General features: G+C 38.2%; 1 protein-coding gene across 2 annotated transcripts; it reads right to left on the bottom strand.

Moving 5' to 3' along the window:
- Positions 1-5,951: 5,951 nt before the first annotated feature.
- tlx2 (T cell leukemia homeobox 2) lies at positions 5,952-21,067 on the bottom strand. Of its 2 annotated transcripts, XM_078788537.1 has the most exons (4): positions 20,074-21,067; positions 10,211-10,448; positions 6,590-6,770; positions 5,952-6,394 (listed from the first exon to the last, which is right to left on the bottom strand). In XM_078788537.1, the coding sequence occupies exons 1-4, from the start codon at positions 20,588-20,590 to the stop codon at positions 6,383-6,385; spliced, it is 948 nt and encodes a 315-aa protein (XP_078644663.1). In that variant the 5' UTR covers positions 20,591-21,067; the 3' UTR covers positions 5,952-6,382. The 2 variants fall into 2 exon arrangements, with proteins under 2 accessions (XP_078644663.1, XP_057908871.2); XM_058052888.2 differs by lacking the exon at positions 5,952-6,394 and having other exon boundaries at positions 6,554-6,770.
- Between the last annotated feature and the right edge of the window lie 431 nt (positions 21,068-21,498).

Consider the following 21,498-nt stretch of genomic DNA (forward strand, 5'->3'; position numbering starts at 1 on the left):
TATTTTAAGAATGGCCCATATCTCGCACCGGGTGGGTTGTTTGCACTAAATAAAAGAGGCATTTGGTCAGTGATATTAAAAGTCCAGCCCAGGGGGCACTTGTAGCCTTTTAGAGGAGTCTTCTGTGGTTGGTGAAATTTATTGATAATAAAATGAGGATGTTAAAGCCTTGGCATTTTAGAATATTACAGGATAAACGAGTCCAGTAGGGAAAAAGCATTATGGGATGGGCTCTGGTAAATAAAATGTAATGTATGATAAAATATGCATGCTGATACCTCTTATGTTGGGTTTGTTTTATTCACAAAAATGTGACTTGTCATATCATCAGCGGCGCTCATGTTGACCACTCATATGTTTTAATTGCTGGCGTACCGTGAAGGTCTTGAGGCGGCATTGTGTAACACCAGCTGAACTTGTCCAATTTCTTTCCAAGCCTCCGCGTCACGCCGTTGCACGGCAGGTGTCGATTCACACGGGCCAAAAAAACGTTCGAGCCAACAGCAATGACTTGTCTTCATGCATGGGCGAGAGCTGGATGAGGCACATCTGCACGTCGGCGGATCAATCAACACGTAGCCTTTGCACCTTTTCTGCACAAGTTAGGTACATTTTTTGTATGAAAACGTACACGCTTTCACGTGGACAGTACAGGTTTACTTAATTATGCTTGCATATATTCTTACTAACAATAACACCAAACCTCATCACATTAAATCATTTTTTGGTAACGATAATCACCGAAATTCCCGAATTATTTTGTATTTTTTTCCAGTTAATCAAGAAATAAGTAAATATTTTATTACGCAATTCTAAAACCCATTACCAAAGCTTCATGTCAATAAATAAACAAATCAAGAATAAAGAAAATCAATCAGTAATAAATAAATATAATAATAATAATAATTAAACGGCAAATAATAAAACATTAAGAAACCACATATAGTTGGTGGGTAGACAAATTCTTTTCAGATTAAAATGAACAAAGCATTATTAGAGCCCTGTAGACATGACAAAACACGACTATAGTCACATTTATACTCTTTTTATTTACAACATATTGTGCAACTGCAGTGTCTCGAGACACATGCTAACTCGCAAACTAGAGAGCTAGCGACCTAAGCGGTAGCCTCCAAGTTATTTCCTTTCAACTTAAATAGCCAAAAACTTACCACTTCCACACGGATAGGGAGGATAACTATTAACAGTTATTTAACCTTTAACATGAACATTAATCAAACGTAATCATTTTTTCTGGGTACATGATACCATACAGCATCCATATCAAACTTATGTTTAACTTTCATATCAAGGCGGGGGCCTCAAATTAGTGTCCTGCGGGCCACATTTGGCCCGCGGGCCACGTGTTTGAGACCCCTGTTCTAGATATAATTTAATAGGAAAACTAAAAAAAAGAAACAGCAAAAATGGAACAATTAGCAGTAATTTTACAATAATAAAGTCAAAATATTAGCAGAAAAAACTCAAATTATACAAAAGTAACATTGTAATATTATGCCAAATAATGTCATTTTAGGAGCATTAAGTTGAAATATTACAGAAATTAGGTTCCCACTAATTGTCTCTGAGGAGGTTTTATCATAACAAAGCCAAATTCAACACCTCAATGTGCAACTAAATGGATAACTAACATAAAACTGCCACGTGTGTGTTTTATTCTGTAGATTGTTAAAATGCATCATGGCATCGTCCCTTAATCACTAAAGGTGCCAGTGTTTGAAAACCATACCAGCAATACTGCCTTTGAGATGTTGGATGGTCGGTCCAGTGTCTTGTTGAGCCTTAGACCCAACAGTTTCCGAGTCCTAGTGTGTATATATGTATATATATTTTTTTTTTGCCTGGAGTAAATGTTTTTGCTGCATGGCTTTCACGAGTGAGAGAAAGGTTATGAAAATGTTTTCTTCACTTAAACGACACCTGATTGAAATGTTTGAATGCACTCTCAGTGATACAAAGCTACACTGAAATTGCCCATTGGTTCATAAAAAAAACAAAACAAAAAAACAGGCGAGGCGCCGCTGGCGTGTAACAACTTGCACATTAAACCAAATTCATCCGAACTTTTCATACGTGAGCAAACGGTCGACAGCTGGGAATGGCGTTGGCGTGACGGTGGAGTGGGTGTCGGGCCGCTGGTTAAATAAACATGTTAGATAAACCAGCGTCTTTATTTAGACGCTGTGTGGAACAGTCGGCGTTGTCGAACGTAGCAAACGGCGTTTTATAGCGGGATTAGCGAGGGATAAACAGTTTATTTGAGTTTATTTCTTGTTTGGATTTCTTCTCCAAATAAAGACAACAATGTCAAGTGTCCCAACAGCTGATTTGTTGTTGTTTGGATTGAATAAATATCGGATTGCATGATTGAGTGGAATAAATTTACAGGAGATGTCAGTCAACCTATTTGCAGACATCTTTGGGCATTTTGCTGTATATGACAGACTCCACAGTATGGAAGACAGCTCATTTGTAATGTTGATCAATAGCTTGTACTTTTTATATATGTCCAGTACTGTACATCTAATCAAAAATATATTTTAATGACTGTTTTAGTAATTATATTTTATACATTTTTTAATGACATTTTAAATTAATGTATATTTTTTTATCTTATTTTTCATTTTTCATTTATTTGAAACAATTCTTTTATTTTTTAAATAATATAAAAAAATACTATGGCTTTCCAAAAAAAAATTAAAAATTGCTTTGAAAATTATACCTAAATATTTTTTAATATATTTTATTTTGCTTTTTTTTTATTTTAAAATGTTATTGGTTTTAAAATATATGAATATAAAAAATACCAGAAAATGTTTTTAAAAAATTAATATTTTTAAAAATTACAAACAAATAAATGTGACCATAAAAGGCTGTTTTCATGATGATAGAAACAAGGACAGTTTTATTTTACTGTACATCTAATGACAAATATATTTTATTTTATTAATGTTTTTTATTTGAATTTATTTGAAACAATTCCTAGTGTAATGAAAAGATTAAAGTTTTAAAAAACATAAAATATTTTTAAAATGTACGGTTTAAAATGTTTTTACAAATATATACATGCATATTTTATTAATGACATTTTATTTAGCATTGTAATTCAAATTCAACAATTTTATTGTTTTTTAAAATACATAAATATAAAAAATAAACGTGAATGCAAAAAGGCCGTGTTTAAATTGACTTGAGGTTACAGTTATAGGCCGTACGGTGCACCAGTGGTTAGCATGTTAGCCACACAGTCAGGAGATCATGAAGACCTGGGTTCAAACCTCCGCTTGGGCATCTCTGTATGGAGTTAACATGTTCTCCCCGTGGGTGGGTTTGTGGGTTTACTCCAGGTAGTCCCGTCCAGGGTGTACCCCGCCTCTTGCCAAAAAAAGTCATCTGGGATAGGCTCCAGATGGAATATAATAACGGCAATTGTTGAAATATTTTTAGTTTTTTAATTATTATTATTACTGGGGTTCTGGGGGTATGCTGGAGCCTATCCCAGCTGACTTTGGACGAGAGGCGGGGTTGCCAACCAATGGAAGGTCACATGTAGATAAACGGTTATTCCTATGGGCTTTTTAGAGTCACCAATGAACACGCGTGTGTTTGGAATGTGGGCGGAAGCGTCCGTACCCGGAGAGAAGAAATAAATAAATAAATAAACATCTAAACAACATAACGTATCGTATAAATCCACATTGCCTCCAAGCATTTTGCATGAGTGTTTATGGTCGGGACGTCTGCAGCCTCTCTGTGCTGCGTTAAGTGAACCGTGGACGTTTCAATGGCCGCCTGATTGTGAGTTAAATGTCTCCAAAGAATGGAGACAAGTGACGGGCACAGACCAAGCGTGACGCCGAGCAAACACACACACACACACACTGTGAGCCGAATAGTTGTCTGCTTTCTCCGTCCGATAGGAAGTCCGATACAAGGTCTACTCTTTGTCCACGAAGACATAAGCTTCGGGCGTAGAGCGCCACAAACACGGCGAAGGATAAAAAAAAAAATCTTTAAGCACCTGCAGTAAAACACAAAGCGCACTTATGAAAACAGCCAAGGCAGGAATTTTTCCAAAATGAGCCAAGTCACGTCTTCAAGGCCCCTGTGAGACAGGGAGATGAAAGCGGCAGCGGCGAGTGGAGGAAATGGGGGGCCGAGGAGGCGACGGCGGCGGCGTCACCTGGAGAGAAGGCCGCCACTGACAGGATCCCGACCAAGCAAGACGCCCGTGAATACCACTGGATGACGGAACGCGGCCCGAGCGCCTGGCGGGGTCGTCGGGGGTGGATGCGTTTAAGGACAGCTGCTAGCAGGCGCGACGGGAACCTTGGCTGACAGACTCCTGGCGTTTTTACGAAATCCCGTACTGGAAAGGGTGTCATGTGCATGCCAGGCCAGTAGGTGGCGATATCTACATATACGCGTGATAATCATATCAAAGTCCGCCAATGACGCTCATGTTATTTTCATTGGACTTTGTATTAATAACACGCCAAGACAGGCACCATATTGTATGCTAACCAAGAAAATGTACGCAAACCAAGGCAAAATGCCATATCAGCGTTATTAGCAAAGGCTCTAAGACAAACAACCGGCAAAATCAACAACAGACCAACTCAGCCCAAGTGATTCCCCCGAATGAGACCGAGGAGGGGGCGTGGCCGTTTTACCGCGACGTCACGGCGCTGAAGTCTCATTTACGAGCAAGGAACCTGAATGAGGCGTTTACTGCTCCTTCCAGATGGCTAATCTTTGTTATGACTTGGCTGAAAAAACATTTCAAACACATCGGGCGGACGCGGCGATAACGGATGTTTACGGCTGCCCCCGCTGTCTTGTTTTCTTTGGTCGTCACCTTGACGACGATGACAACGTGGGCGCTAAAGATGACAAAACACCCGTCAAGGTGGTTTCAAGGATGAAGTCGAAGAGAATATGTTCTCGGTTCTTCTTATCTGCAGATGCAGTTTACTTGTCGTTGGTTGCTATGGAAACGCAGCCAAGGACAACTTTGCGATTCTCGGGATGCTTCGAGTCTGTTTGTTTATGTCAACAAGTCGTAAAACCAATGCTAAAAAACGTCTTTAAAAGTATGTTTTGCGACATTTTGGTTTGGAACGTTTGAGTGATGTCGTATAGTTATAGCCCGAAACCTGTTGAAGTATATTTTACAAGCTTTTGGTGAAATGTAATATAGTAAATGTAGCAGAATATAAAAATAACCTACACATACAATTCAGAAAATGACATTTTGGTTTGGAACGTTTGAGTGACGTCGCATAGTATATCCTGAAAACCTGTTGAAGTATATTTTAGAAGCTTTTGGTGAAATTTAATATGGTAAATATAGCAGAATATAAAAATAACCTACACATCCAATCCAGAAAATTACATTTTGGTTTGGAACGTTTGAGTGACGTCGCATAGTATATCCTGAAAACCTGTTGAAGTATATTTTAGAAGCTTTTGGTGAAATTTAATATGATAAATATAGAAGAATATAAAAATAACCTATGCATACAATTCATAAGATTGCATTTTGGTTTGGAACGTTTGAGTGACGTCGCATAGTATATCCCGAAACCTGTTGAAGTATATTTTACAAGCTTTTGGTGAAATGTAATATAGTAAATGTAGCAGAATATAAAAATAACCTACACATACAATTCAGAAAATGACATTTTGGTGTGGAATGTTTGAGTGACGTCGCATAGTATATCCCGAAACCTGTTGAAGTATATTTTACAAGCTTTTGGTGAAATGTAATATGGTAAATATATAAAAATAACCTACACATTCAATCCAGAAGATGACATTTAAAGACATCTTTTATAGTTCCGCTCCTCGCAGGAGGCGGCTATCAGTGAAGTAATTCCATTTGGTGCTGATGCAAATGAGGACCGTTCGGCCTCGACGGAGGTCTTCCCTCCTCCGAGTGCCGTTGTCGATGTTGTGTACGAAGCCAATGAGACACAAAGAGGCGAGAGAAAGCCTTTGGAAAAAAAGTCACAATATGATTTAATATAAAACACCCTTTAAATGGACCATCGTGAGGAGTCCGTGATGAGGAGTACCGCCCGTCCCGCCGCGGCAGCGCGGCGTGGCGCCTCGACAGCAGCATACAGAAAAGGACATAAACATGCATTTGCTACGTTGTACAAAGTCAAAAGGGAGAAACCAGGCCTCTTTTTTTTTTAATTTTTTGCAGCTATGGGCAGAAAGTCTCTGCGTCCTCCTTGAAGGTTCCAGAAGTAAAAAGGGAAGAGGGAGGGGTTCAGTCTTGATAGGTGGGCATGTACACAGGTGTCCATTAGTTAGGTGTGCGGCACTTAGGGATAAAGCGCCCGTCCTCCCTTTTTTAGACCGTCAGCTGAAGGGAAAGCGGAAACGTTGTGTAAGGCAGGAAATTGACTCAACACATATTTACAGTGTATCTTCAACGTCAGCGCAGCTCCTTGGCGGCGAACCAACACCCCCCCCCCCCAGCCAGGACGCACGGTCTACGTCCCGCCCACAATCACGCTCACATTCACACAACAGATGCCACGGAGGTGACGGAGGTCACCTTATTGTCTTCGGCCCAGGGCTGCAGGTTCTGCAGGGCGTAGAGGGAGGAGTTGTGCAGGCAGAGCGGGTCCGGCTGCAGAGGCTGGCTCAGGGTCTTCTGGAAGGCTTCTTGCTGGAGCTGCAGCATGAGACGGTTGGCCTGCTGCCGCTCCGCCTCTCTCTCCTCCGCCGTCTGTCGCCTAGCCGGGAGGAGAGACCGGGAGGGAAGCGTTAGGGGCCGCGTAGTTGGATCATATGATCGTGTTTTACAACGCTTTTTATCCGCAACCTTGTTTGTTCACCAAGAAATTAGGAGTAATGACATACAATATTGCTGAGTCAGCATTCACAGCCCTGCAAATGTGTGCATTTATATATATTTTTCCATATAAATCTCATTTATTTATATAGATTATTTATTATTATTAATATATATTTATTAATATATATTATGTATTTATTTATTAAGTCAGTCATAATTTCCACATATATGATCATAGTTATGCCACGATTAAAAAAAAATTTTTACGATTTTTTTCTCAAATATCCCACTTTATTCAGTGGTACTTGAACGCACCATGTGCTGTGACTTGCCTGGAGCAGTTAATCATAGCAAGTCAGTGAGAATTGCACGCCCGCGCGTCGTCATGACTACTGCGATAACACATAGCACAATTTTATCGATCAAGCTTGCGTTAATGTCAATAAAGTTGCTAATATTTGAAGGAAATGAAGTACTATTTGTATTTATTATCTAAGGATTTTTACATTTGTATATTTTGGATACAGCTTTTGTATTATGTTGTTTTTATATGCATTTTTAAAAACTGTAAAAATAAAAATTAAAAAATTAAAAAAAATTAAAAAAATTAAAAAATATTTATTTAATTAAAAAAAATAAAAAAATAAAAAAATGAAAAATTTAAAAATTGTTAAATTAAAAATTATATTGTAAAAGTGGCCCTTGTCAATAATTAAAATTCATAATAGGGGAATAAAGAAACCACATGCGGTTTGGTATACATTTGCATTTATACATCTCCGCCACCTGCGCCGCCGCGTGGGGCTCGGGGCGAGATGACAGCTGATGGGGCTGAGTGACAGGTGCTGGCGAGGGAACGTGACTCACAGGGCGGGTGGGAGGATCGACCTTACACATGTTAACACAGACGCAACATCTTGTACGTCGTGTCGGGAGGCGCTGAAATGACAAACATCTGCATTTGTTCCGACCGCGCGTTTTTATTTCGTGAACAAAGCGCCAAGGTTTGACCTGCAGCTTCGCGCATTCGAGCATTCGAGCATTCGAGCATTCGAGCATCACTACATGTGCTGTTTGCTTTATTGCGTGTCTCACTATATTGTAGCCTAGATATGCATTGCTGCTGGTTACCCAGCATGCGTTGCGGGCGACCGGCTAACTAATTAAGACTGAATCAACAGTGCCTCTGCTGGTTGAAGCCAAGTATTGCACTCTCATGCTGCGATAAATTAGATTTAATTTCATATTTCTATTGTTTTTTCAATTTTCCAGCATTCTTCAACCAGTGAATGTATCTGTAATCAAAGATTTATAATCCGGCTCGTGTGAAAGGCGCTGTCTAGCGCTAATGGCAAGAAGAGAAAAATCATTACGGCAGGTACAGGGGGCTCACACAGGCGTGCTCGCCAACCTGCGTCCATTAGCCACACGTTATTGCTAACGGCATTATGCTAATCCGATTGGCTGCCTGCTGATTCGATCACCGTCTTGTTAGTTAGCGTGCTGGTCATGCAAAGACATCCCTCATGTTCGGCCTGCCAGGTGCAACGAGATGGCGACGGCATAAATCTTGGAAAGTACCGAGGCCGGTTATTTGTCGTGACACGCCATTTAGTCTGTTTATTTTAGGCTAGCTGCCGTTTTCTATTGGAGATTCTTGTGTTTAAATAGCATCTGTAGATTATTCTTTTCATTCAGATTGATCCAAAAGTTATTTTTTTTTACAACTTTTGTCTAGCTTTTTCAAAAAAAATTATGTTGTATATGTGTATTGGTATATTTTTGTATATTTTTGCACACTAGCAAAGAGTCATGCCCCCTTAAAAATTGAAAAACAGCAGGGGGCGCTAACAGTTGTTTCTGAATATCATCCTGTTTCATGTAAATTATTTATTTATTACGAAAACAATCCATCCATCATGTCACATTTCATGGACCAAAATGTGATTATTGTTATTACTTAATTGTTTGTCGCCAACCAGCAGAGGGCGCTATACACTCGGCCCAAGTACTTAATATAGCGATAGTATATGTACTGTAGATACTAGATGCCTGCTTTTTGCTGGGGTTATTTTCCGAGACAAAAAACTAAATGGAGACTGTGTAATTTCCTGTTGGGGGACGTGTGAGCATGGGCTTCCCAGCATGCCTTGCGGGTTATGAAAGTTAGTATTGTTTTGCATATACAATCATGTCTTGTTTTATTTAGATTGTATTTTTACTCTCTTCCAGACACAATAGGTGAATTTCTGCAAAGTAGAATTATTTTTATTTTTATTTTTATTTTTATTTTTATTTTTATTTTTATTTTTATTTTTATTTTTATTTTTATTTTTATTTTTATTTTATTTTTATTTTTATTTTTATTTTTAAATGAAATACTTGGAGCATAACAGGACCTAAATACAGTATTTAACATGATTAAAGTATTACCTCTATAGTGGCATATCGATAAACCCTATTATTATGACGATTATTATTATCTTTTTCTCTGTGCAAGATCAGCACGTTGTTGTAACAGAGTGGAAAATATTCCATTCCTAACAGTCCCTCCCAAGTGATGTGATCTTTGGTATATTATACCTCAAGCCGAGGGTGTCCAAAATGCGTCTCGGTTGGACATACGGCCTTCAGCTTTACCACAGAGTTGCTTCTTTATACATTTGATGAACAAAATGAACAAAAATATGTAAAAAATATTTTTGGCCAGTGACATATTGTAAAAATAAAAACGGGAAAACGGTAGAAATGGAGGAATATTTAACAAGGCGAAAGAAGTCGAAATGTTGACACCAATAATGCTAAATAATGCTAACCAAAAATTGCAAAATTTTTAACTACTTAAAAACATCAAAGTGCCCCCCCCCCCCCCCCCCACCACTTCATATGACTTTCAGTATGCGGTCCTCTGTAGAAAGTGTGAACACCCCTGCCTTAAGAAGCTAATGTGTGAAAATGAAAAATGCCGAGTTTTCGAGTGGCTCTGTCATAAAAATGGCTTCTAAAAGGTGCAGTGGCTTTATGGGCGGGAAAAGCGTCATTGGATTTATCCCTCATCGGCCGCCAAATGACTGGAAGCGGCGGCGGGGAGAGTGTAGGAATGCAGGCCAGATCCTCCAGTGAGTGTTTTGAGTATTGCTGTGGACAGCAGCTTCCTAAAAGGCCTTTTAGGAGGCTCCAGTAATTGTGCTTGGTCAAGTGAACTGGCCTCCGCCGGCCGCCCAGCTAAGCAAAAAAAAAGGCGCTGTGTTGCACGGCGTCCTCAAAAACGTTTCAAGTCGCCACTTTGGACCCAAACGAGAGACACGGTGAGTGTCCATTTAGGCTTCAATCAAAATGAGCACATCGCAAAATGATGGTCGCGGTTTCAAGACTTACCGCCATTTTGTTCGCCGGTTCTGGAACCACGTCTTGACCTGCGCGTCCGTCATCTTAAGGGCCTTGGCCAAGGTGGCGCGCTCGGCCGATGCCAGGTACTTTTGACGATGGAAGCGCTTCTCCAGCTCGCAGATCTGCACCCGACTGAAGGACGTGCGAGGCTTTTTTCTCTTGGGGGGCGTCCGGTTCTGGTACGGGTGGCCGATGCGGCGTGTCACCGAGAACGGTGACAAGGCGGCTGGAACAGAACACGGAAATAATGAATCGTTTGAGTTGTTTTTTTTTTAACAGAAACAGCAGACAGACAAAAATAGAACTGGGTCAAATTTCGAAAAGTCAACATTTCTTTCATTTCAACAATTTTCCCGATTCCTCGGAGGAAATTCTGACCAATAAAAGTTGGCATACTGGAAGCCTTCCGTTGGAAGCGAGAAGGTACTAGCCTACAGTCAAACCTTGGTTTTCGAACACCCCAGTTTTCATATTAGTTTTACAGGAAAAAACATAAAAAAATTTGAGAGTTCCTTTTTTACTTTTGGTTTCTGCACGGTTCTTAAGTAATGTAACATTACTGACACCTAGTGACCGGTGTAGGATACTACATATCACAACGTCTTTGAATGCGTTTTCCGAATGCCTTATATTTCTATTGTACTTCATTTAGCCATTTTTATGCTTTAAACATTTTAATTTAGCTTTAAATTTAAATTAATTTAATTTGATTTTAATTTAAGACCTCACAGCTAGGAGACCCGGGTTCAATTCCTCCCCGTGCATGCGTGGGTTTTTTCCGGGTACTCCGGTTTCCTCCCACATTCCAAAAACACGCTAGATTTATTAATTAGCGACTCCAAATTGTCCATAAGTATGAATGTGAGTGTGAATGGTTGTTTGTCTATATGTGCCCTGTGATTGGCTGGCTGGCCACCAGTCCAGGGTGTGGTTTTCGAACGCCCCAGTTTTCATATTAGTTTTTTTAGGAAAAAACATAAACAAATTTGAGATGAGGGTTCCTTTTTTAATTTCGGTTTCTGCACGGTTCTTTCTGCGATCCCATAAATGTAACATTACTGACACCTAGTGACCGGTGTAGGATACTACATATCACAACATCTTTGAATGCGTTTTCCGAATGCCTTATATTTCTATTGTACTTCATTTAGCCATTTTTATGCTTGTAAACATGTTAATTTAGCTTTAAATTTTTATTTAATTTAATTTGATTTTAATTTAAGACCTCACAGCTAGAAGACCCAGGTTCAATTCCACCCTCCGCCATCTCTGCATGTTCTCCCCGTGCATGCGTGAGTTTTCTCTGGGTACTCCGGTTTCCTCCCACATTCCAAAAACATGCTAGGTTAATTAGCGACTCCAAATTGTCCATAGGTATGAATGTGAGTGTGAATGGTTGTTTGTCTATATGTGCCCTGTGATTGGCTGGCTGGCTGGCCACCAGTCCAGGGTGTGGTTTTCGAACGCCCCAGTTTTCATATTAGTTTTTCAGGAAAAAACATTAAAAAATTTGAGATAAGGTTTCTTATTTTACTTTCGGTTTCTGCACGGTTCTTTCTGCGATCCCATAAATGTAACATTAGTGACATCTAGTGACCGGTGTAGGATACTACATATCACTACGTCTTTGAATGCGTTTTCCGAATGCCTTATATTTCTATTGTACTTCATTTAGCCATTTTTATGCTTGTAAACATGTTAATTTAGCTTTAAATTTTTATTTAATTTAATTTGATTTTAAATTAAGACCTCACAGCTAGAAGACCCGGGTTCAATTCCACCCTCGGCCATCTCTGCATGTTCTCCCCGTGAATGCGTGGGTTTTCTCTGGGTACTCCGTTTTTCTCCCACATTCCAAAAACATGCTAGGTTAATTAATTAGCGACTCCAAATTGTCCATAGGTATGAATGTGAGTGTGAATGGTTGTTTGTCTATATGTGCCCTGTGATTGGCTGGCTGGCTGGCCACCAGTCCAGGGTGTACCCCGCCTGTCGCCTGAAGACAGCTGGGATAGGCTCCATCACCCGTGGCGACACTCATAAGGATAAGCGGTAGAAAATGAATGAATGAATTTAATTTAAATTTAGCTTAATTGTGCCTAATTTTTCCTAATAATAGGCTGTATTCAACCCCAAAAAGTGATTATCTAATTATTATTTCTATTTTTGAAGTGGCAAGGGATTACTGTATTTCAAATCAGAACATGTGAAAGACGATGAAGGTGATAGTTGTCGTGTTGGATGCTTAATAAGTTTGGAATATCACAATTTAATATCCGAAAAGGCGAAGTAGATAAGAAGTTATCATAACACAAAGCTAAGATGTGTTTTCTTAACCTTTTGTGCCTTCCGGTAAATAACCAACTAAATTCTGAACAATGTTGGTGTTGGGGGGTGAGGTGATGGGATGGGGGGGGGCGGGTGACTCACCTGGGCAAGCCCCCTTTGGGAAAGAATAGTCTGCAAGAAGGCCATTGCCGTCTCGCAGGTGAGCGAGCTCGGGGTAATAGCATTTAGTTAAAGTCTCCACCGTGCTCCAGACGGGGACCCTGCCGATGTCTCCCTTGGGGAGAGGGCAGAGGGGCCCGGCCGCCCCCGCCCCCACTGCGGCCTCTCGCGCTCGGCTCTCCTCTGCCTGCTCCCCTAAAGGAAAGGGAGACACAGTGAGCTCCCCGCATCTGGAGCACAGCGGCACCGACCCGTATAATCACATGACCGAGACGCCTGAATGATGAACACAAGCTGCTTCAATCACATTTTCTCTTGGGCTGGCGTTTGCACGGGGACATGTCTGCCATTTAGGAGCCTAAATGACAGGTAGCGTTGTTGCAAATATGATCATGATGAAGCACGCCAGCTTCTGGAGGTCATTTATCTACAAATATGAACATTTCGTGCTGTGGAGCATCAGTAGATAACCGACAATGACAAACAATGGAAGTGTTTTTAAAGGTCTATCACTTTAAAGCGCTCGTAAATCAGAACATTCACTCAGCGACATTGACAGAAATGCTCCAATTAACTCTCCATTCAGTTAGCCGCTGAGTCGGCGTGGTCGACAAAAGCAAATAATCGTCAGGGTCGATGATTATGACCGGCCAAAAAAAAATTGTGTTAACGGCTGTTTGGAGTTTGTTTTGGGTTTGTTTCTTTTAATAGCAGCTTTATCTAGCACTGCATTATTTTTATTTTTTATTTTTATTTTTATTTTTATTTTTATTTTTATTTTTATTTTTATTTTTATTTTTATTTTTATTTTTATTTTTATTTTTATTTTTATTTTTATTTTTATTTTTATTTTTATTTTTATTTACCCAAATTAATAACAAATTAATAACAACTGCTGTCCTGGGTACCAATCAAGGGTGCTGCAGTGGCGTAGAAAATGGATGGATTATTAAATCAATACATACAAAATAATAATAATTTTTATTTTATAAAATAATTTGCGTTAATGGTTTGGAGTTTGTTTGTTTTTTTTTAACAGCAGCTTTATTCTGCACTGCATTATTTTTATTTTTATTTTTATTTTTATTTTTATTTTTATTTTTATTTTTATTTTTATTTTTATTTTTATTTTTATTTTTATTTTTATTTTTATTTTTATTTTTATTTTTATTTTTATTTTTATTTTTACTTTTACCCAAATTAATAAATAATAACAAACTGCAGTCCTGCGTACCATTCAAGGGTTCTGCAGTGGTGTCGAAAATGGATTACAAAATCAATACATACAAAATAATAATTTTTCTTTTATAGAATAATTTGTACATTTATTTCAAGAAAAATCGTTTATTTCCAGTACATATCTGTATGAGGTGCAGTTTTGTTATACAAATTTGTTGGCTATGTTTCTTTAAATTATTGATTGATTCAATAATATTGATCATAATATACATATATAGTACCAATATAGTAATACCTCACCACTTTATGGCTTATTATTAATCGAGAAATATCCAAGTTTCCTGTTTTTTATCGAAATGAAGCATTTGCAAACATAAAAATGGCGAAACTGCATAAAATACAAATATGTGGCATTCAGAAGATGCATTGAAAGATGCATTCACTGGTCACTAAGTGTTAGTTATGATACGTTTGATGAGAGAATGTTGCGGGAAGTAGTGTGCAGAACAGGAAGTACAAAAAGACCAACAAGAAGGATGCTAACGTGAGTGTTAAAAACCATATTTCGAAGGTTTCGATGATAAACGAGGGATTAGTGTATAAATAAACGGTTAATACCTACAGTGCAGTATTTCATCAATATGGAATTAATAAACAATCTCTGTTAATTTTCTTTATTTTCCCGTTCCACAAATATGAACCAGCTTGTTGTCACTCGGTTGTTGGTTGACTTTCCCGTCCGTCTCAGCGTGTCCTGCATGGTATTAATAACCACTTATCTCCTGCATCATAAAATATCTATGAATCCTGTCTATTTTGTCAGCCGTGGGTAAACAGAAGATCAATACGTGTAAGGAGATCGTTTTGGGACGTATGGACCCCCCCCTCTCCCCCCACCACCATGATGCTGATAAAGCCCAGCAATAGAAGATGAAACGTTTCATTCTTTCATTTATTCCTTTTTGTGCAATCAAAAAAAAAAAAAAAAAAAAAAAACAGGCGTAAACATCTGCACGGGTGTCGAAGAGGCTATTTGGCGTCCCCGCAGAATCCGAGGCAAATTTGTGATTCCATGATGAATTGCCGCAATTTGTGCTCGCCGTCAAATGAAGCCAGCGTAAATGACAAGCCGCTTATTGCACGCCTGTAATAACTATTCCTATAATCTCCTGCACTAACTCCCGTTTTTTAATAAGAACATCATCAGGTTTCACCGTGCATAATTATGGATATTGTAATTGTATCCCGCTAGGATTTCTTTGAAGACTTGGCCGGGATTTCCATCATTACTTTTATACTCCCCGTTTTATGCCGGAGTATGAATTTGGCTATTTTTCCATGGAAAGCATTCGGGGTTCAAAACAACCGTTGGAGGTCATAGTCTCACTTTGAAGGTCACATGCTCACGCCGAAAAGGCCTGCGGAGGCTCACAGCAGCACGTCGGGCCGCATAATGCCGCAGTAAACGCGATTTGGGGGCCATCTGTGCCGCTCAGTGATGGAGCAGAGGAGTCGGCCATTACTACCGTTACTACCATTACTACTTACTATTTATTGGCAGACTAAACACCAGTGAATGACTTCCCTCGAGTATTTTTAGCACTTTGTATTTCCATTGTCATGATACTGTTGTAAAAAAAAATGTCATTTTTTTTCCTTCATTTTTATGCACCACACCCCTCAGAAACCCTGCATGCACCGCAAAATATCTCACCAAGATGAATATTCCACAGCAATATTAACCTCTGAAAATTCCCAAATCTGCATTATCTTACTCTCAGATTTATGCAAAATTTTTAAAAAATGCTAAACCCCGAAATTAAATTTTCAACCCACCTACCATTACTGTAAAGCAAACTCATTAAGCCGCAGTAAACGCGATTTGGGGGCTATCTGTGCCGCTCAGTGATGGAGCAGAGGAGTCGGCCATTACTACCGTTACTACCATTACTACTTACTATTTATTGGCAGACTAAACACCAGTGAATGACTTCCCTCGAGTATTTTTAGCACTTTGTATTTCCATTGTCATGATACTGTTGTAAAAAAAAATGTCATTTTTTTTCCTTCATTTTTATGCACCACACCCCTCAGAAACCCTGCATGCACCGCAAAATATCTCACCAAGATGAATATTCTACAGCAATATTAACCTCTGAAAATTCCCAAATCTGCATTATCTTACTCTCAGATTTATGCAAAATTTTTAAAAAATGCTAAACCCCGAAATTAAATTTTCAACCCACCTACCATTACTGTAAAGCAAACTCATTAAGCCGCAGTAAACGCGATTTGGGGGCTATCTGTGCCGCTCAGTGATGGAGCAGAGGAGTCGGCCATTACTACCGTTACTACCATTACTACTTACTATTTATTGGCAGACTAAACACCAGTGAATGACTTCCCTCGAGTATTTTTAGCACTTTGTATTTCCATTGTCATGATACTGTTGTAAAAAAAATGTAATTTTTTTTCCTTCATTTTTATGCACCACACCCCTCAGAAACCCTGCATGCACCGCAAAATATCTCACCAAGATGAATATTCTACAGCAATATTAACCTCTGAAAATTCCCAAATCTGCATTATCTTACTCTCAGATTTATGCAAAATTTTTAAAAAATGCTAAACCCCGAAATTAAATTTTCAACCCATCTACCATTACTGTAAAGCAAACTCATTAAGACGCTTTTAAATGTGGAAAATAATCTCCAAAAGTGCATGAAAATTGTTGTGCTAAAGTACTACAAGCAGCCTGGAGAGCATTAAACGTGAATGCATTTTCTTCTAAAAAAAAAAAAAAAAAAAACTAAAACACAGAAGATGTTTCCATGTGAAAGAGAAATAAAAATGCGCAAGCAGGCTAACACAATTTAGCATATCACCAAAAGGAAATGCCACCGCAGAGAATATGTTAGGCTGTAATAAAACCACTTATACTTAATAACACTTCTCAGTGACAGGGCCGCTCTCCCCCACTGCGGATATTACCTTTTGCAGGCAATCTAATAAATATATCCGTGAAGGATTCTAAAGGGGGGGATATTGAAATAGAACATGAACATACATTGCTATTTATTACACCGGGCCTTGCAAAAGGCAGCCGGTTGTCTTTTTCCCCACACGTTGAGAGCATTTAAACTGTTTTTATTTGTAATGTATGGCGGAGGAAATGGATGTGATGGCTGCTCTGTTTGCTGTCTTATTATTTCAACATTTTACGGTATTAAACACTCGGTTATTGTGCTGAGTGGGGATTGTGTAATAGGATGTTTGTAATTCTTTTAAAGCATTTTAATCATTGAACTGATTGAATCATGTTTTTTTTTAGAGTCAATGCATTTATTAACTTATGCATATATTACTTTTCATTATTTTTGTTAAATATATACTCCCGTAACCCAAAGCAGGTATTGTGGGAAAAAAAGTTTAATTTACTAATAAATGGGTTTTAAAGTAAAAATAAAATAAAATTAAATACTGTATATATTATATATGATAATCGCCTTAAGTCAGCTGGGGTAGGCTCCAGCATACCCTGGTGAGGATAAGACAGTAAATCAAGTCACCTCCTTTAAAAAAAAATACTGACGTTTATGTTTTTTATATATATATTTAGAATTGTTTTCAAAGCATAAATAATCTTTTTAGATTAAGATTATTTTATTTAATTACATGTAATTATTATTTATTTATTTATTATTTAATTATTATACAGGTTACATACAGTATTTAGAAAATATTTCTTCCATTTTTTGAATGAATGATTTTATAGTAAAAACTAAATAAGGTCACTTTTTAAATTGCTGTAGTATTGTATTCATATTTTTTTATTATTATAAATGACTTGGCATTTTCATGGAGACAATAAGGCTGAATATGATTGATAATCATAAAGCAACGTGCTTCCTCGTGTGATCAATACGTCGTACAACAAAGTGCAAGGAAATCATTCCAGCAATGAAAAGGAGGAAAGCGATGAAGCTTTTTACACTTTTTCACTTGACTTATCGCCCCCCCACCTCGCTTCTTAATTATTCATCACCTATGGAAGCCATGGTCAATATTTCATGAGGGGGCGGGGGGGCATCTATGATCATTTTCATCTTCATAAACGTGACGTCATGTGACACACAATACTGACACACACACAATACTAATTAATAGCACAATTTAAAAATACTAATGATATTTTCCCCCTGAACAAATAATAAAAACTAGTTGTAAATATTAGGTCTAAATAATGTAACCAATCAAAATACAGTAATTTAAAAAAATAATACTTTTAGCAACATATAATCACTTAAAAGATTTCTACAATTTCTTCTCCTGCAACAATTTATGCTGTTTTCTTACAGATGAAATACAAATAGTGAGAAATAGTATACATTGTTATTTCACAGTAAAGTAGAATAAACTAAATTAAAATCTAAATGAATGACATTTAAGGACCAAAATCGCAACCAGAGCCTTTTTTCTTCTTCGTCTCATGCATTTGACGTCATTGCAGCCCATCTGCACACTTTTAAGGTTTTAATGGCTGGGAGGTTGATATGTGCATTTCAGTGTAGGTAAATGGTGATTTTGTAGCTTTTTATGTGCATGGAAATGCAGATAAATGCTGATTTGTAAGGGTTGGAAAGTTTAGATGGGAATTTCACTGCAGATAAATGCTGATGTTCAAGGTTTTGTAGGATTTATGTGCGTTTTAATGCAGATAAATGATGCTTTTTTTAAGGTTTTGTAGGTAATATGTGTATTTTAATGCAAATAAATGCTGTTTTTTAAAGCTTTTGTAGGTTATATGTGTATTTTAATGCAGATAAATACTGTTTTTTTAAGGTTTTTTAGGTTATATGTGTGTTTTAATGCAGATAAATTCTGATGTTTAAGGTTTTGTAGGATTTATGTGCGTTTTAATGCAGATAAAATGCTGATGTTTAAGGTTTTGGAAGTTATGTGTGTTTTAATGCAGATAAATTCTAATGTTTATGGTTTTGTAGGTTATATGTGTATTTTAATGCAGATAAATGCTGTTTTTTTAAGGTTTTGTAGGTTATATGTGTGTTTTAATGCAGATAAATGCTGATTTTTTTTAAGGTTTTGTAGGTTATGTGTGTGTTTTAATGCATATAAATTCTTATTTTATTAAGGTTTTATAGGTTATATGTGTGTTTTAATGCAGATAAATGCTGATTTTTTTAAGGTTTTGTAGGTTATATGTATTTTAATGCAGATAAATTCTGATTTTATTAAGGTTTTGTAGGTTTTAATGCAGATAAATGCTGATTTAATGGTTTTGTAGGTTATATGTGTGTTTTAATGTAGATAAATGCTGTTTTTTAAAGGTTTTGTAGGTTATATGTTTGTTTTAATGCAGATAAATGTTGATTTTTTTTAAGGTTTTGTAGGTTATATGTATTTTAATGCAGATAAATTCTGATTTTATTAAGGTTTTGTAGGTTTTAATGCAGATAAATGCTGGTTTAATGGTTTTTTGTAGGTTATATTTGTGTTTTAATGCAGATAAATTCTGATTTTATTAAGGTTTTGTAGGTTATATGTGTATTTTAATGCAGATAAATGCTGGTTTTTTAGGTTTTGTAGGTTTTGTGTGTTTTAATGCAGATAAATGCTGGTTTAATGGTTTTTTGTAGGTTATATTTGTGTTTTAATGCAGATAAATTCTGATGTTTAAGGTTTTGTAGGATATATGTGTATTTTATGCAGATAAATGCTGTTTTTTTAAGGTTTTGTAGGTTATGTGTGTTTTAATGAAGATAAATTCTGATGTTTAAGGTTTTGTAGGTTACATATGTATTTTAATGCAGATAAATTCTGATTGTATTAAGGTTTTGTAGGTTATATGTGAATTTTAATGCAGATAAATGCTGATTTTTTTTAAGGTTTTGTAGGTTATATGTGTGTTTTAATGCAGATAAATTCTAATGTTTAAGGTTTTGTAGGTTTTATGTGCGTTTCAATGCTTACAAATGCTGTTTTTTTAAGATTTTGTAGGTTATATGTGTGTTTTAATGCTGGTAAATGCCGGTTTAATGGTTTGAAGGTTGATGGTTGCATTGCAGTGCAGGTATATGTTATTTTTGTCAATATTTGTCAGGTAATGTACGTGCATTGCAATGTTGTTTTGCAGGGTGTGAAGGTTTTCTCTGCTGCAGGACAAGGCAGGTAATTATCATGGCCCTGAATAAAAGGCTGCTTACCTGTTAATCTGTCCTTGGCAAACCTCCTGCTGCTCTCCATCCACGGGAAGGTGAAATTGGCGTTCCCCATCGGGCCCATGCCGGGCACGGGTGGTATCCCGGCAGGCCCGATGCCGCCCGGGTGCGCGGAGGGCGGCTGATGTGGGGCGGCCGCTGCTGCAGTGGCGGCTGCGGGAGCAGTCGGGGGCGGCATGGGCCTGTGAGCCGGAACCCGGATCACCCCGCCGGCGCCGGCGGAGTTGACGTTGACGTTCATGTTCATGCTGACGTTCATGTTCATGTTGACGTTGTAGGAACCCGCCAGGCCCATGGAGCAGGCCGGGTTGTAGACGTTGTTGTAGCCGTTGCTGTAGACGTTGGAGGCGGCCAGCGAGTAGTCCGTGTCGCCGGTTCTGTTCGGCAGCATGCATCCGCTGGACTGGTCCGAACTGTTGAGGATCTGGTCGATCCCGAAGCTGATGGGTTCGTGCTGCTGCTGGTGGGTTTGGTTCACCTCCTCGATGCCGGTGTGCTCCATACTTTATCTTATGCAATTATTACAATTAATTATGTTCTTTTAAAAAAAAAAACAATAACAATCAATGCTCAGTGTTCTCTTCAAAACAATTTCAAGCATCCACACCCGCCTCAGTGGTCCACAGGAACAGGTCCAGCGCGTCAGAGGTCCAACATGTTGCCATCATTTGGCGTCCAGCAGCGTGTTGGACTTTAGGAGACTGCATATTCCATCTTCAAGACCAGCCAAAAACACTTACTGACAAAAATCCTCCCTCTGAGGTGACCAGGTCCCCCCGAGAGCCGGCATGGGCCCTGAATGGTAATGGTGATGATCCAGATCCACAACCAGAACCGAAGCAGCCGCAAAAAGCCAAACCATGACGCGATTGACGTGGACTTTAATTTTGCAGACTAGCGCTGCAAGCAAGGTGGGAACTTGTGTTGCGTTCAAGTGCAGGTGAGAAGAAGCTCTGCGTAAACGCTGCCATTCGGTCGTACCCTCCTCCTCATCTTCATCCTCCTCCTCCTCCTCCTCCTCGTTGTCGTCTTCATCATCCTGCTCCTGGCGAAAGTGGACGTGCTCTCATCTCTTAAAGGTACAGCATCTTGTTCCTCTGCAGACATGATGGAACCAATTGGAGGGTTTGTGTCTTTTAATGATGCTGGAGGCCGACATCCAGCCAGCTCATTATTATTACTGTCTAGTCTAATATTGGCATTATTATTATTATTATTATTCATTTCATTTGGACACACAAAGCCCCTTTAAAACTGCAATCATTTACAAACAAGCAGGTGGAATTTTCATATTTTTCCTTCTAGTCACAATGCTGTAGAAATAGTTTAATATTTATTTGTATTTATTTATTATAGTGCAGTAATACACATTTATTTATTTCAACTAAATTAAAAAAATCAAGATTTATC

The sequence above is a fragment of the Doryrhamphus excisus genome, linkage group LG23 (genome assembly GCF_037039965.1).
Source record: "Doryrhamphus excisus strain RoL-2023G ecotype Guam linkage group LG23, RoL_Dexc_Guam_v1.1, whole genome shotgun sequence".
Lineage (NCBI taxonomy): Eukaryota > Metazoa > Chordata > Actinopteri > Syngnathiformes > Syngnathidae > Doryrhamphus > Doryrhamphus excisus.